At 46.8% G+C, this 15,038-nt stretch overlaps 1 protein-coding gene across 2 annotated transcripts in view; it reads right to left on the bottom strand.

Annotated features, from left to right (window-relative positions):
* Positions 1-2,842: 2,842 nt before the first annotated feature.
* The window catches only part of MYO7A (myosin VIIA), a 65,339-nt gene continuing 53,143 nt past the window's right edge, over positions 2,843-15,038 (bottom strand). Inside the window, exons 33-47 of one of the 2 annotated variants that reach the window (XM_084279532.1) lie at positions 14,852-15,021; positions 14,557-14,747; positions 13,979-14,103; positions 12,988-13,163; positions 11,813-11,963; positions 11,541-11,696; positions 10,996-11,101; positions 8,866-8,979; positions 8,249-8,336; positions 7,513-7,619; positions 6,441-6,626; positions 5,586-5,702; positions 4,304-4,387; positions 3,659-3,778; positions 2,843-2,947 (exon numbers count right to left, since the gene is read on the bottom strand). In XM_084279532.1, the coding sequence (XP_084135658.1) occupies positions 2,858-2,947; positions 3,659-3,778; positions 4,304-4,387; positions 5,586-5,702; positions 6,441-6,626; positions 7,513-7,619; positions 8,249-8,336; positions 8,866-8,979; positions 10,996-11,101; positions 11,541-11,696; positions 11,813-11,963; positions 12,988-13,163; positions 13,979-14,103; positions 14,557-14,747; positions 14,852-15,021 (1,981 nt within the window). In that variant the 3' untranslated portion in view covers positions 2,843-2,857. The remainder of the gene's footprint in view (positions 2,948-3,658; positions 3,779-4,303; positions 4,388-5,585; positions 5,703-6,440; positions 6,627-7,512; positions 7,620-8,248; positions 8,337-8,865; positions 8,980-10,995; positions 11,102-11,540; positions 11,697-11,812; positions 11,964-12,987; positions 13,164-13,978; positions 14,104-14,556; positions 14,748-14,851; positions 15,022-15,038) is intronic. The other variant, XM_084279533.1, reaches the window with a different exon arrangement.

Genomic DNA, 15,038 nt, shown 5'->3' with positions numbered 1-15,038 from the left:
ACTACTCTTAGTAGGTGTTAGGAAAAGCCACCTCAATGCACCTTCATCCACGTATCTAACTGCTGCTTGGCCATTGTGCAGTGTTATCTTCCTGTACTCACCTTCCTCATCCTCAGCAACTTTTTCCAGGCCAAGACTGGAAAATCAGACCTGTGGCTTCCTGCAATGCCTTATGCTCTGTCACATCTCAGCTATTTTTTTTTGCTGCTTCACATCTAGCAGGGTCTGCAATGCCATGAAGCATGTGGTTGGTAGCCTGATTCCCACACATAAACTTTTTAGCCAGTATTTCTTACATCCAGTGATTCAGCCCAAAACTGGCCTTTGTCTTAGACAACCAGACCTTGTTTTAGAGGGTGAGCGAGACTTCTGAGGCTCCAGTGTTTTACCCAAAAGATTTCACTTAGCTTCCAGTTGCTCCCAGTTGCTAGATACTCTCATTTGGACTCCCACTCTGCAAGGAGAAATCCTGCCCCTCTGGGAGCCCTGAGCCCACCTTTCCCCACGGAGACCCCACCCCAGCCACGCAGAGCAGAACAGCCTCCCACAAAACACTTGATGCTTTTTTAATTTGAGTATTTAGCTTGGACATACGTGTTTCATGTTACATCACTTGGTGTGAATACAAAGAGGCCAGCAGACAACAATACATATGACACACAGGCACACACACACACACAGAGTCCCGGCAACGCCTCCCCCAGCCAACAGGTGGGGTGCTTGGGAGGCTGACAGAGCTGTGAGTGGAAGTATGAGGGCGGTGGCGAAGGATAACTGGCCCAGGACAGTGCTCTAAAGCACTGCTGTGCTGCATGGTCTACTGAGCGTGCTGTGGGAGGCAGGGGTGGCTGGAGACTCACAAAAAGCAGTGGTGGTGGTGGTGGTGGTGGTGGGGGATGATGGACACGTGTTCAAGGGCAGATGGGATTCCTAGGATGGCTGGATCATGGCTACATGTGGTAGCTGGGGAGGGGAGAGAAGCATCAGAGGTGGATGGTGAAAAGGCAGCTTGGCTCACAGTGTAGCCTTGGCTGGTGTAACCATGCCCATTACCAGAGTGCCTTGGGTAGGGGGGATGGTGGAGGAAGGGGATCTCCTAGCAGCCCTGGCTGGATGGTGGATGTCTCTGTGCAGCATCTCATTCGCATTGGTGGAACAACTGAGACCCAAAGACACTGCTACATCCCAGTTGGATGTCACGTTCCTTGAGGTCTGATAGGCAGTGCTGCTGACTGCCCAGCACGCCATGGTGTTGGAGGACTGAGCTCAGCTGAGCTGAACATAACAACACACAACACCCTACAATATGGACTTTCATGAAAGCAGCCAAACTCAGCCCAATTCATGGGACCAAGAGAGGTCTCACACATCTACTGAGATCCACTCAGCATTAGTGATGCCAGCACCAGATCTCGGTGGACAATTGTCGCCCCTCCTGATGCCACACACCCAGGCACATGTTCCTTTGAAGCCTGGATTTTGGAAAGACACTCCAGGCTCCTTCCCCTGCATGCCCTCCCAACACAACAGGGCTTCAGCCTCTTCTCTGGTCCCATCTCTGCTCCAAAAAGGGCTGCCCCAACCTTTGTGACATCAGGTGGAAGATGGGACAGCCAGCCAGCAGATTAGTACAGCTAACCAAAGATGGATAAAAGCCCACCAAAATCAAGGGCCTGCCCTCGCTGTGAGTGGTTTGGGTCCAGCTGGGACCCATAAAAGAGCCATTTTGTACAGCAACACATACAAAAGCACAATAAAGTCAGTAGTTGTTTCCAACCCTTACAGCCGAGTCTGTGTTTGAATTACAGTTCAACACAGGCTTGGTCTCAGTCTTCCAAGCATGGGAACTTCAAACCCCTCACATCCATACTGAAGTTTTCAGTAAAGATCCTCACAAGGTTATTTTGCCTGTGCACAGGGAGCAAAAGGAGATAATTCGTCTTCCAAGCTTCATGTGCAGATGAGCCTGTAAGTTGGGAAAGATGTGTCAGCCTCTGGCAGTCATGGCTCTGGGGAAATCCCTGGGCAAGGGATTGTCCTGCAGGTTGCCTTCAGCCCCACATCAGCATCCAGATACCAGCATGCAATGCAGGGCTTTTTTTTTTTTTTCTTTTTAATATTTTAAAAAATAAATAGAAGAAACAGAACTGTAAAATTTGTTCTTTAAATATTTCCAGCATTGCACAGACAGCACTTTAGTACTCTAGCCTGTTCGATCAGTGGTTTGTTTATTCTCATTCCTAGTTAAAATGTGCTCCTCCCAGCCTGCTTTTTCTTTCTGTCCTTCTGAAGAACACCACATATTCTTCTGTAATGTCAAAAAACAAGCCCTTCAGTGTTCATTAGATAGATTTCCAGCATAGGTTAGGGTGCTGTTATTCCTCTTCAAACCTGAAATACCCATAACATCATCAAAGCCATTAGCATCCCAATAGTTCTCTCTTACTTAAGAAAAATAAAACCAAAACAAACCAAGACACACACACACACACACACACAAAATCCTCTTCCAAGAGCCTTTGCGATGCCAGACGTTGGGTTCAGGCTAACCTCCTGCTGGAGTATCTTTACTCAGTCGGTATCTGAGAGCTGTGGTGTCCCCTGGAAATCTTTGAGGTGCAAGATGGAGTCAGGGTGCAGGGTGGGGAAGGAGAACAGAAGGTCAGAGATAGTCATCTTCGCTGGAAGGGGATGTGGGATTTGAGACTTCAAGGTCAGAGTCCAGTGAACTCCCTGACGGTGTTCGGCTCATCTTCCACATCTGGGAGGCAAAGGTTCTCCCCCAGCTGCATGGGTATCCCACAGGCCTCAGCTGGTGAATTAGCCTCATGGCCACCTGCCAGTGGCTTCTTGCAGTTCACTTGCTACCCTTTGCACTCCTCTGTTTACTCATGGCTGTTAGCATCTGGCTGATGTATGAGGTCAAAAGATCATCCATCTTGTACCCCTGAGGAGGAGAGAGAATTGTTATCTGCCTTTAGAGCACAGTTTAAAGTTTCTGGCTTGTGCCTCCTGAACAAACTGGTTACCAATAGTTGCCTTTCAGGATTTCAAAGTACATTTTGACCTGTTCCACCATTTTTCTTGACTGAAATCACACCACCAGTGTGAACACAGTCCAAACATAATTTGCAGTGTTGAGATGGGGGAACTCACCATCTCATGATGCTGTTGAGGTGAACGACAAAAGGAACTTCAGATGGAATCTGGCTTTTCAAATGGACAACAAAATATGTCAAAATGTGTCAAAGTAATAACAATCCAGATGGATTTTTTGTCCATCATGCTTTGGGTTTAAGATAGTTTAGGAGGAGGTTTGTTGCTGTGACTGTTATTAGTGACAAGTCGGGCAAAGGATCTTGGTGAAAGGGCTCAAAAGTACCCCCTGAGCCCAGTTCAGTAACAGGGATCAATGTCCCATGCTCCTCAGATGGCAATGTCCCAAACACCTCAGACTTGCTCTTAAGGTGGATAATGGACCTCATCCATTGAGCAGAGCCATAGGAAATCCAGAAAAATAAAACCTATTGGGGTTATTCTAAGAGACCACTTTAAGCCCAGAGAATCCCTGAGACACAATTTTCTGGAAACACTTCGTTTTGCCTGGACAAGTCAGGCTGTGGTCTATCTGCGTCCCATAATCTTTAATGCTCCTTACCAGGGAGGTCTCACAGAGCAGCTTGCTTCCTCTCACCAGATTGCCAATGGTTATATGGAAGTATGTGTTGCCACTGCTCCAGTTGGAGATCTTGGTGAAGGGGTGAGTGATGAGAATATCCTGTGGGAACACAAGGTTGACAGTCAATACATGAGAGCTTCAACTTTCACAAGGCACTGTGGAGACCTTTCATATCCACATTCCATGTCCATCAAAGCAGACCAAGGATGTCTACTGAGATGAGACTGTACCACAACCTCATGGAAATGGCAGTGAGATGCAAGACTCTGGATTTTCCAGTGCTTGAGGAGGACTCTCATACTGGAATGACCATGTGGCTGGTGCAAGAAACTAGTAGGAGCTCATTTACTCCAGTTCCTGTCCTAATGTCTGTGAAAGGATTAAGGAAGGACTGTATCCTCCTAATAGTTGATGTTCCCAAGCCATCCTTTGTTGAAAAAGGCTGGGTTGGCTCTGTGCAACAGTGAATTTCTGCCTCCAGAAACTTTTCTGTCTGTCCAGCCTTTCTAACTAGGCTTAATGAGAAGTCCCCAGGTTTTGAACAACACACTCTTTGGGATGATCCCGGTGAGGGGTTGGGGAGTGGGCTCAGGAACATCTGGTGAAGACCTCAGTTTTGCTTACCTTGGTTTTGGGATCGATGAGGCTGACTCCATGCTTATTGATGGCAATTAGAAGGATTTCTGGATAATTTGGCTCTGTAGTTTGCTGTTGGAAATGAGATTAACTGATTAGGGATGTGTCATGCAAAATCAGACCCCTTCCTATTTTCTTTCACTCTGTGCTCTGTCAGCATTTAGTGGCCCATTAACTACTACCCAGTTTATCCTTTAAAGATAAACATAGAGCTCATTAAGGTATCTGCAATAGTTAGGACTGTCTAGTTAAGTATAGATCTCCTAAATGCATGATAACCAATGGGAGATTTTCAGACAGCATTAAGTTCCTTGCCGTTGGCAAGGAAGAGCTGTGACAGCTTGACAAACCACAGACGTCTTCTTTCCCCTCCAGCCCCTCTGGTCTTCCTCAAGCCTGCTGCTGTGGACCTCCAGGGCAAGACTATACTGCTATGTCCCCTTCTGACCTCTACATTGAATTTTGTTCCTGCTGGTAAACCTTTCTTCTAGCCCCATGCTATGAAGGACCTTAATTTTGTTCTATTGATGAGATAGTGCACAGAATATGGGGCTCAGCTCCTGGCCCTTCCACAGATTTCTTGGCTACCAAGTCACTTTTGGTGGAAAAAAATCACAGGATATTATCAGATCCTTTTTGCCACCTAAGATGGACATAACAGAAAATAGGGGTTGAACTAGATGATCTCCAGAGTTGCCTTTCAACCCCTACAAATATGTGAATCTGTGAAAATGGGGTGCCCAGGTTCAAGGAACTGATGATTAATTTCAGCAGTTTGTTTCCAGCCCAGGCTCCCTGTGTGGTCATTGAGAATATGGAGTTGCAGCCAGGTGTGCAGAGTACTTGGACAGACTTACTGACTACTGGACTCTACTGTCTTTGATGGAAGACGGGTGCCGTGGTGGGTGGTCTGGATTTGGTTTGGGTGAATGCAGACACATCCTTTGGAAAACTGAACATTCCCCTTTGCCTTGGCAAATCAGAGAATGGCTCTTGGCTCTTCAGGAGCACAGCTACCAGTACAGACCCAACGACTGAGATATGCTGAAGCTCTACAGTGCCTCTGTCTGTGTAAAGAGGCAGCGCAGCAACAAACGAGTGTGTGGATTCTTTACTGATGGAGAGTCTCACACTCTTTCCCTGCTTCATCAAGGTTGTCCCAGTCTGGTCCAGACACAGGGACAACCCTAAATACCTGGAAACACTCTGTGATGTAGGGCTCCTGACCTTGGCTGAAAGCTGCAAAATAATGCCCAAACAGGGCAGGTACCTTCACTTCGAAGAATGCTGATCCAAATGTAGGCCACTTGAAGATAATCTTTAGGAAGGCAAGCTTGGCTTCTTCTCTTGTTTTGCCTGCATGCTTATTGTAGTATGCCACAATTGACTGCAACAGAGAACACAATAGAGATGGAGGGTTTGCACTACTTAGCACTGGGGATGTTAGCATCAGTCCCACAAAGATGGTTGTTTCTAAGCCTCTGCTCCAACCAACACTTCACAGAAGTGCTGGCTGGTCACTGGAGCAGGGCCTGGAACCAAGGCAGGTCCTTCTTTCTTTAGATGAGCTGTGCTGGAGAATCCATTAAAGAGATTATAAATTCTGATCCTTGAATCTATGCAGCAGATGAGATCGAGAGACCTTCAACCCAGAAAAGCCGATAGCCTGCTCTTTATTCACATGGATGAGTTCAAGTCTCAGGAAACAGATAGGTCTTAGGCTATTTCTTGGCAGTGAAGCATATAGATTATTTTATGGCTATAGACCTGCCTGGGTCTATGTCACAGCTCTCCCTGTGTAAACCAGGAAGACTTACCCCTCTACTCAGTAGTTGGACTTAAAACAGTTGGCCTTTATGTATGTCCATATGGTGCTGCATCCACCACTTCAGCTGCAGCAATATGCTGGGCAAACAAAACCCACTGCAAGGCATGTGTGTATGAACTTGCACATACAGTTCCTCCTCTTGGAGATGTTGGGGAAGCTGCAGTTCTGCTAAGGTTTAAGAGGGACCACGGGTCACTCATTCTGGCAGCCCCACTTCAATGTTGAATATCAAACTAGCTACCCAAGATTCTGGGCTTCCCCCAAACAGGTCAATATGAGTCAAGCAGCTGTTTTTACCCTTTTCCAGTCATCTGGAGAGAGCTGCCGGACAAGATCCTGAGGCACCAGCTCCTTCAGGAGCTTGGGGATGCTGGGGAAATAGGATTTGTCATCTTCAAACTTCACGCGATAGATGAGAGATGCCAGCTGCAGGACCTCTTCCCGCGTGCACTTGTGGTAGCCACGCAGGTACTTTGGTAACTCCTGCATGGAGGAAAGAACAGTTCAGAGATAGAGGGGATGACCATGGACCTTCACCCTCAGATGTTAAAAGGAGTTCGTGGAGGTATCCAGCCCCTGGATAAGAGTCTGTGCCTAGGGAAACACTCATAGTAGTTGTGCTGAGTGTGCTGGAAAAGCAGCTGCTCAGCTGAGACCACACCGGACGTTTAAAGATCCTCTCGGGTCTAAAACAGTCTCCTGTTATGTGGAACAGAAAGGTCCCTATGTTAGCTGTCAGGTGTGTGAACCTACAGTCTTGTTCACCCTCCCTCATCCTAGGAAATCCACCCCTAGTAATGGCCAATTGGAATTGAGTGTGCTTTCTTATATTTTTTTCAATTAAAAAAAAATACCTATTTCCTCATTACTGGAAGTATCTGAAAATGTGTCAGGTTACTAACTCAGGCATTAATGGATACAGTCATTTTGGGATAACCACTTTATCCAGGCAAGAAAACAGGAAGTATATGTGAGAGAGAGCTTTACGACATGAAGATGTCTCTTCCATCCCAGGAGAAACAAGACCAGAAGAACTGTAACTTCTTACTTCTGAGGCCATCACAGCTCATAACCATGAATGGAGGTGACTGAAAACTCTCAGGATGTTGCTATCTGAACCTCCCTGCTGAGGCTGCCAGCAGGACATGTTCTCTCCTGTTTCTTGCTGCCACCTAAAGCCCAAATCCCAGCTGAGCTGTTTACCCTAAAGCACATGAAGGCTGCTCCTTGCCACACAGTTCAACAGTGCTTTTTGTAGTGCTCTATTTAAGGCAAGAATTCTTCCCATTTAATGCAAGAGTTTGTCCATCTGCAGAGGGCCAATGTGTTTGTAACCCATTCCCAATTTCTCCCAAGGCTCCTGGAATACCTGGTAGTAGTGGAAGATTGAGTCTGCCATCGAGTCCTTTCCAGGCGTTGTGTTGGTCCACAGCTTTTTCATGAAGAACACTTGGTAGGTGAGGGAAGGCACTATACCTGTGCAAGGGGAGCAGGGAGCAGATATTCAAGAGCAATGATGTGAGTACCAGCTGGCAATCGGTGTCCCTCCAAGCCAGTGGTGCCTATGTGTTCTCATAAACTGCAGGGATGGGGACACTCACAAGGCCACATGGGTTCTGACCTTGCAGAGAAAACCACATCTTTCCCTTGCAAAGCTTTAATAAAATTCAGAGTGTCTGGATTCATTTGCACCCCCGTGCTTCAATGACAGTGTTCATGACTAATGGAGGAAGGAGGAATTGCCTCCTGGAGGCACCTGTATGTTGCAGCCACTGATACATTCAGCAGAGCTGCAGACAGCTCCACTGCAAATGGGAACAGCAAGGTGAGATGAATCCCACCGCTGAAACCCTCCAGGCAGGCCCTGGAGAGCTGCCTGCCAGCAGATGCTCCTTATGGAAGCCAGCTATAACCCTGAGACAGATGTTTTGCTGCTCCTGGATAGATCATCTCCCAGGTGACGTCCCCAGGGCTGGTGTAGACAGCACATCCACAGTAGTATGGACCCACATACATGGCAGACTGTGGGGTCAACCTTGTTTGAAAGGGCTGGAGGGCTCTAGGAGAGCTCCGTGTGACCCACAATGGAGAAAAGCCACTGTTACCGTCTTTTGCAGGTCTTGCTTTCTTTATCCAGTCTGTCAGGTGTCTCACAAAGTCAAAGAAGAAATCTCCCTCAGGAACACTGATGACCTGGGGGGCACAGCACATCGTTACAAAGGCTAGGTATGGTTACAAGACACCACAGGCAGGGCTGGCCGTTGCCTCATCTCCTGTACCTCTCACTCACTGCTTTATCCCAGTTACACAGACGTGTTGCAAACTGAGAAAGCCACAGCCAGCACCTTGGTGTCTCTAATTTCACCCATCACTCCTTATTACAGCTTCCTGTTTAACCAGAGCAATTAATTTCCCTTCATGATGGCAATCTCCATAGATTTCTTTCACTTGCTCAAGGCAGCTCTAAGCTTGTAAGCTTTTCTTAGTCCTTTCATATCAAGTTGGCTTAGCAACAACTCTGGAGAACTTTGCCTGTCTGTGTCTTGAGCCCTTTGGGATGACTGCTGTAAGCCAGGTCTGCCAGACCACCTGTAATGGTTGGATATAACCACAGTGCTTGCTGAGAAAGGCATCTCACCTCTGAGGGTACAGATAGCTCTGCACCACCAGTGAGTATTCTTTGGCAGCTGGGGCTACCCCAGCCTCTCGGTGGGCCACTCACCTTGTCAGAGATTTTGACAAAGAGGCTGAAGCCCTCAGAGGACTTTAGGAGCAGCCTGTTGGAGATGTTCTGGCAGAAGTCCTTGGCTTTTGTGCTGGACTCCACCTCAAATGCCTGTAAAGAAAAGAAAATCCTCACCACTGCTATGTCACTAGTAATTTCCACTTTATACTCTCTTTGAGGAACTCTGGGCTCAGACACATGAAGGGATTTAGGTGCCCACCACCAATGAAGTCAGTGACATCGTGGAATGTGGCTCGATGTGGGAAGGGACTTTTGCAGAATCTCAGCCATGCTATTGCTGCAACATTGTGCTTTATGACCTACATCCTATGCTGGTTTATCAAAAGGACCCCAGTCAATGCAACAGATTTTTTCTGAGCTGACAGTTAGGTCTCAGAGCCATTAGTCTAGGTGGTGGAGAGAGAGATACCTCCAGGTGGATTTGTCCTGAATGTCTTTCCACTGATGACGATGAGGTCAGATGCCTGGCTTAGGCCAAATGATTGACTTCTGGATAGCTGAGGAGAGGTGAGATGACTCCTGCTCTATGTGTGGATGGGACATCCAAAGGACTGTGCCACCTGCTTGCAGATCCTGGCACCTCTTTTGCCTTTTGAGCTGTGCTCAGCATTTTTGTGGCCTCAGTTTCACTCTGCCCACTTAAAAGAGATTCAGTTCATAGCAGTTTAAGGAATTTAAGCTGCTGAACACCATATGCATGACTCAGCCTGAACCACCAAACCACCAGGGCCCATATTCCAAATCTTGTGAGAGACCAGCCTGGAGCTCAGTACTGCTGGTTGTTCAGCAGACCTTTGCTGTGGATGCATGTTGTACCAGAGTGATGCTCCTCTACCAGTCCACCTAGTGACTGGCCAAAAGGATCACAGCAAACCCATCCAACTGCAGAAGTTCCCACTGCCTCCTTCTACTGGCTCTCATGCAGACGCAAGTGCATAAAGCAGACTTATGCTTATTGCTGGCCACACAGGAAAAACAACTGAAGTGATAAGAAATCCCAGCAGTTCTTTTAACTCTCCATTACAGATTAAAAATAAAGTATGCACAGCTTCTGGAGAGGAATCATTCTTTTTCTTCCATGGGTGCACACTACTTTGCACATAAACCCACCTGGAAATACAAGAATTTAGTTGTGCCCAAGGGCATGGAGTGGGGAGAAAGATGCAAGCCTCACAGGAAGATTAATCAGTATCATGAGACAGCAGTATCTGCAAGGACATGCATATCTGCTCTGGCATCAGCATAACTAGCTGCCTTATTAGCATGTAAGATGCCTAATGAAAGGTTCCCAAGTGCAGGTATGATTTCTGTGTCACCTCAGGTCAGAAGCTATAATTTCAGTTACCTACTTTCCAGTGCTGCCAGAGTCTGCCCAGTCCCTAGGGAGCCCCATCATGGGGAGATGGACGTACGAAATAGGGTGGACAGTATCTGTTGGCCTAGGCTGCAAGTAACTGATACCAAAAGCTTATGAACTACCAAGTGAATGGAGATGAACCCAACTGGTTTCCTTCTTACTGGGGTCATACTCTAAAGACTCTCATAAACACCAGCACAGCACCCACATCTTGTTTACAAATGTCTGAAGTGTGGGACACAGGGAAATGGCCAGCCCCTTTTTGATGGTCTGTGGAGACAAGACAAGGGGCAATGGCCTACAGTTGGAGCACAGGAAGTCCTGCACCAATATGTGGAAGAACTTTTTCATAGTGAGGGTGACAGAGCCCTGGGACAGGCTGCCCAGGGGGGTGTGGAGTCTCCTTCTCTGGAGATATTCCAGACCCATCTGGACGCCGACCTGTGCGACCTGTCCTAGGGACCCTGCTTTGGCAGGGGGGTTGGACCTGATGATCTCTGGGGGTCCCTTCCAACCCCTACAACTCTGTGAATCTGTGCATCTTAAAAAATGTAAATTGGAGTCCATCGACCCCCTCAGATGGTCAGGATAGATAAGGATGAGTTTTCCTTACACTGCTCTGGTCTAGAGTCTTCAGGGAAGGCTGAATTTTCTGAATCAGAACCAGTATTTGCCACTTCTGAGATTTTAATAAGAAAGTTCACAACCATCCTGCCAGAAATGAAGAATTTCCTTCTCCCCCTGTTTACCTCATCGGTGTCATCAGGGAAGTAAACCTTATGGAAAATTTGGGTGGTTTTGTGTTGAATGGCTTCCACTTCTACCAGATGGGGTGGGTACTTCCTGGATCCGTTCCTGGAAAACAGGAGGTGGCAAGTGCCACAGCATTAAAGTAAGAATTTAGTGTTTACATCTAAATTAAACAATTTAGTGTTTAATACATATTCTTTTTTATTCATTAAGTTTTTTCCTTTTAAAAAAAACCCTTAATATTAGGTTTTTCCCTCCTGAAAAGAAAAATTGTAATGGGGAATGTGGTGTAGGTGGGGAATAAGTTGTAGGTGACTTAAGTGGGCCTTGATAGAGACAACTTAATTTATCTGTCTTTGGCCACACAGTTTATCAGCGGCATCCCTCCCACAATGCCCCTTTTGTTCAACTTGGTTGAATGCAGTGAGATGCTGTGAGTTTTCACTGTCCCCCCAAGCACTGTTGTATCTCCTATTGCATATTTTCTCATGCGTATATGGATGCTGAATCATGTCCAGGACTAGGAGGTCATTTGATTCCATACCTCAGGGCTTTCTGGAGTCTCTGGATGCAGTCTGCTGCCAAGGGGTGATGTTTCCGGGACTGCAGGAACCTCTGGACATGGGGCAGGAGGATGTTACTTGGAGGGAAAAGGCCTGTACACAGCCACAAGAGCTCCCAGCCTTTCTCCTCACTGTACCTACACAAGAAGAGACCCAGGAATTAAAAAAAATCACTCACAGCATGGACACTACAGATCTGCTCTGCCCAAGACAGGCTAGTGCATTTGGGCCAAGAAGAATGAACAACTCTTACTTGATGTGGTTGTCCGTCAGCTGCTTGAGGGTCTGGCAGTAGATTTCATCCTTCAGGGGTTCAGCTTTCAAGGCACCTTCAAATATTTGGTCTGTCAGCTCATTGACTGAGCGGGTCCTTTTGGATGGGTAGTCACCCATATACTTCAGGACTGGTGGGAGGTAGGAGTCAAGGCTCAGGTAACCAGGATGTTTGGGGAAGCCCTTGAGTGGATGATGTCATTAAAGACATCTAACACATGACTACAGAATTCAGCTTTGTGGAGGGAACACAGTGTATGGTAAAGACTTTAAATTGATTTAGGAGATGTCCAGCAAGCTCTCACCCTTTATCATGAAGCATCTGGGGCTGTTCAACCTTGAGAAAAGAAGGCTAAGAGGGGATCTAATCAATGTTTATAAATATCTGAAGTGTGGGACACAGGAGGAAATGGCCAGCCTCTTCTCAGTGGTCTGTGAAGACAGGACAAGGGGCGATGGCCTCAAGTTGGAACAGAGGAAATTCCACACCAATATGTGGAAGAACTTTTTCACAGTGAGAGTGACAGAGCCCTGGGACAGCCTGCCCGGGGGGGTGTGGAGTCTCCTTCTCTGGAGATATTCCAGACCCGTCTGTACGCCGACCTGTGAGACCTGTCCTAGGGACCCTGCTTTGGCAGGGGGGGTTGGACCCGATGAGCTCTGGAGGTCCCTTCCAACCCTGCCAGTTCTGTGATTCTGTGATCTCAGGATGAAAAAATTGTTTTGAAGTCAGGCTATGCAGACCTACGCAAGGTGCATGTGATCATGTGTTACCTGATCACTTGTACAGGTACTATTGTAAGAGACCAGATTTTCAGTTTGTGTCAGACACCAGTGGAGCTGCAGTAACATAAGCCAAATGACGACTTTCACCATCATGCCATGTTGCAACTATTCTGCATGAGCTGGTGAGTTCAACACTAAGCAGTGAGGACCAGCAGGACTCAATAACTTGCTTCATGGCCCTCATTTATTGAGAAGTACCCCTCAGATCTCAAGAATGTTGGAGTACAAATTTCAGGATCAGACACAAGCCAGTGACATGGTCCCAAAGCCCTCAAGAGGGACCAGAGACCTGCCCATTAGCTTTGTTTGGGGCCCTAAAGAGCCTGCTCATCTCTTTGCATGTCAGATCTGTTGCCCAAGGACTTGCACTAGCCAGTGGAAGGATATCAATGAAGGCCATGCAGGCTTCTTGAGACAGCTCCTCACTTCCTAGGATCTTCTTCAGCAATGGCTGTTTGATCGGCTCGCGGGTGTAACACCACAGCTTGTCCTTCCCACGGCTCTTGGTAATCATGACCCTGCTCAGGGTGTGCTTAGGAGGCGGCCTGGTGGCAAAGGCAAAACAAGAGGAAAGGTGCAGAGGTTACAGGGCTGAAAAGGACTGCTGGTGGCCAATGCTTCACCGCAGAAGGTAGCTCACAGCACCTGGCTAACAAACTCTTATACAGTTTAGCAAGTAGCTAGCTCCAATTCTACACAAAGATAACCATTTCTCCTTTCCTAGGGCTCAAAACAGTCCCTTAAGGACCTTACTCAAGCACTGTCACCAAAACAACCTTCTCTACTCCTCTAAAAAAAGCTTCTAACTACAAGAGGAAGGATTGTGGTGATGGGCGGGCAGGGCAGGAGTGCTGAAAGAACATTGCCTAGTGGAACAAACCTACCCGGGTGAAGACATCCCAGAGGCTCTGGTCTGCCTTTTTGGGTTGCCAGCCCACCTGAACAGGTGTGGGAGTTTTGGGATCAGCCTGGTCAGCAGTGGTGCACATTTAAATCTTTGGAGCTGAGATGAAAATGTCCACACTTAATTAATCTGCTGCTGCCTGTATGGCCTGAGGCTGTGTATGGGATCACAGAAGAACAATATCAGATCACTAAGCACAGCCTCCCGTACAGTACCAAATTTCGCACTGTTCCACCTGTGCTGAGCCAAACTGACAAAATTCTTCATAAAACCTTATCTGTGGAAAACCTACATCTCAAATGCCATGAACTAAACAGGAGGTTGTAGTTCTACAAAGTTATACAAGGGGATATTCAGCTTCTTTTCCAGTAGCAAAAATAATCCCTGATTCCCAAGCTACTTGGAGATGAATTCGTACTCTTAAAATTTTTGAAGATGCTTTAAAAAAAAAATCACCTAAAATAATCATAGGAAAATTCCTCCAAGGTGTATGGCTTTACCCTCTCTTCACTGTCAGAAATTGCCAGCTGAGAGGTTCTGATAACATCTTGTCGTTGATCGGGGGTCATTGTGACCAGTGCCTGTAGGATGAAAAATTCTCTGTCACCTGGTATATTTGATATAATATGTATTAGATGTATCCAGAAAGAGAAAACAGGTGCAAAATGAAAAGAAATCCAGCAAGCAACAATAATCCATTAATTCCAATTAATAGTAAGAATGAAGAGAATGTGCTTTTGGTCCTACAGCTCTATATGTGAATGTACCCACCAACCCTAAATACACCCAGAAGTAATCAGGCCAGATGGAGGGGCGTAGCAGGGTTCATGGATATTCTAAGTCATAAGACTGAGATGTTCAAAAACCAGAGAAAAAGGTGAGATCACTTTTGCTTTGGACTTGTCACTTCTCTCAGCCACTCTTACATCCACCTTGTTGTCAGGAAGATTCTGGTCTAGATCTGATCTCATCAGAAAGGCCTTTGACCTCCTCAGACTTTGTATCAAGTTGTGTCATTCTCAAAGACAGCTTACCACGATCTCCAGTGGAGGCATGGTGACTGTAGGCAAGACGTAGACTGAATCTGTTGGGAAATCCCCTCTCTGCTTGGTCCGTTCATTGAACCCATTAGCCCAGCCCGAATTCATTACTTGTTCTCCTGTGTCCTGGTCCAGAACTATGAGGTCTCCTTTGAGGAAGCTGAGAAACCCAGATTCTTCTCCCACTGCAAGAAAAACAGCAATTAGTTCTATTTTCTAGAACCCTCCACAATTTCCTTGGGAGTAAATAATCTGTGTTTACCAGTCACAGGCTGGGCCATTTACCTACCAGGGTTTGGGTTGTCTTGAAGAGTGACCACATACTTGGATCGTTTCCTTAGTCCTTCAAGGAAAGTCACCACCAAGTCCCGGATATCTTCTGCATTGTTGGAGGTGAAAGTGTATTCATCACCTTTAATGGTGGCCAAGGTGAAACTCTGCCCTTGCAGCTTTCCCCCTCTGGCATATATATTTTA

Source organism: Gallinula chloropus (genome assembly GCF_964237585.1).
Source record: "Gallinula chloropus genome assembly, chromosome: 1".
NCBI lineage: Eukaryota > Metazoa > Chordata > Aves > Gruiformes > Rallidae > Gallinula > Gallinula chloropus.
The sequence above is the reverse complement of the archived record's forward strand: the minus strand, read 5'-3'. Positions and strand labels throughout refer to the sequence as shown.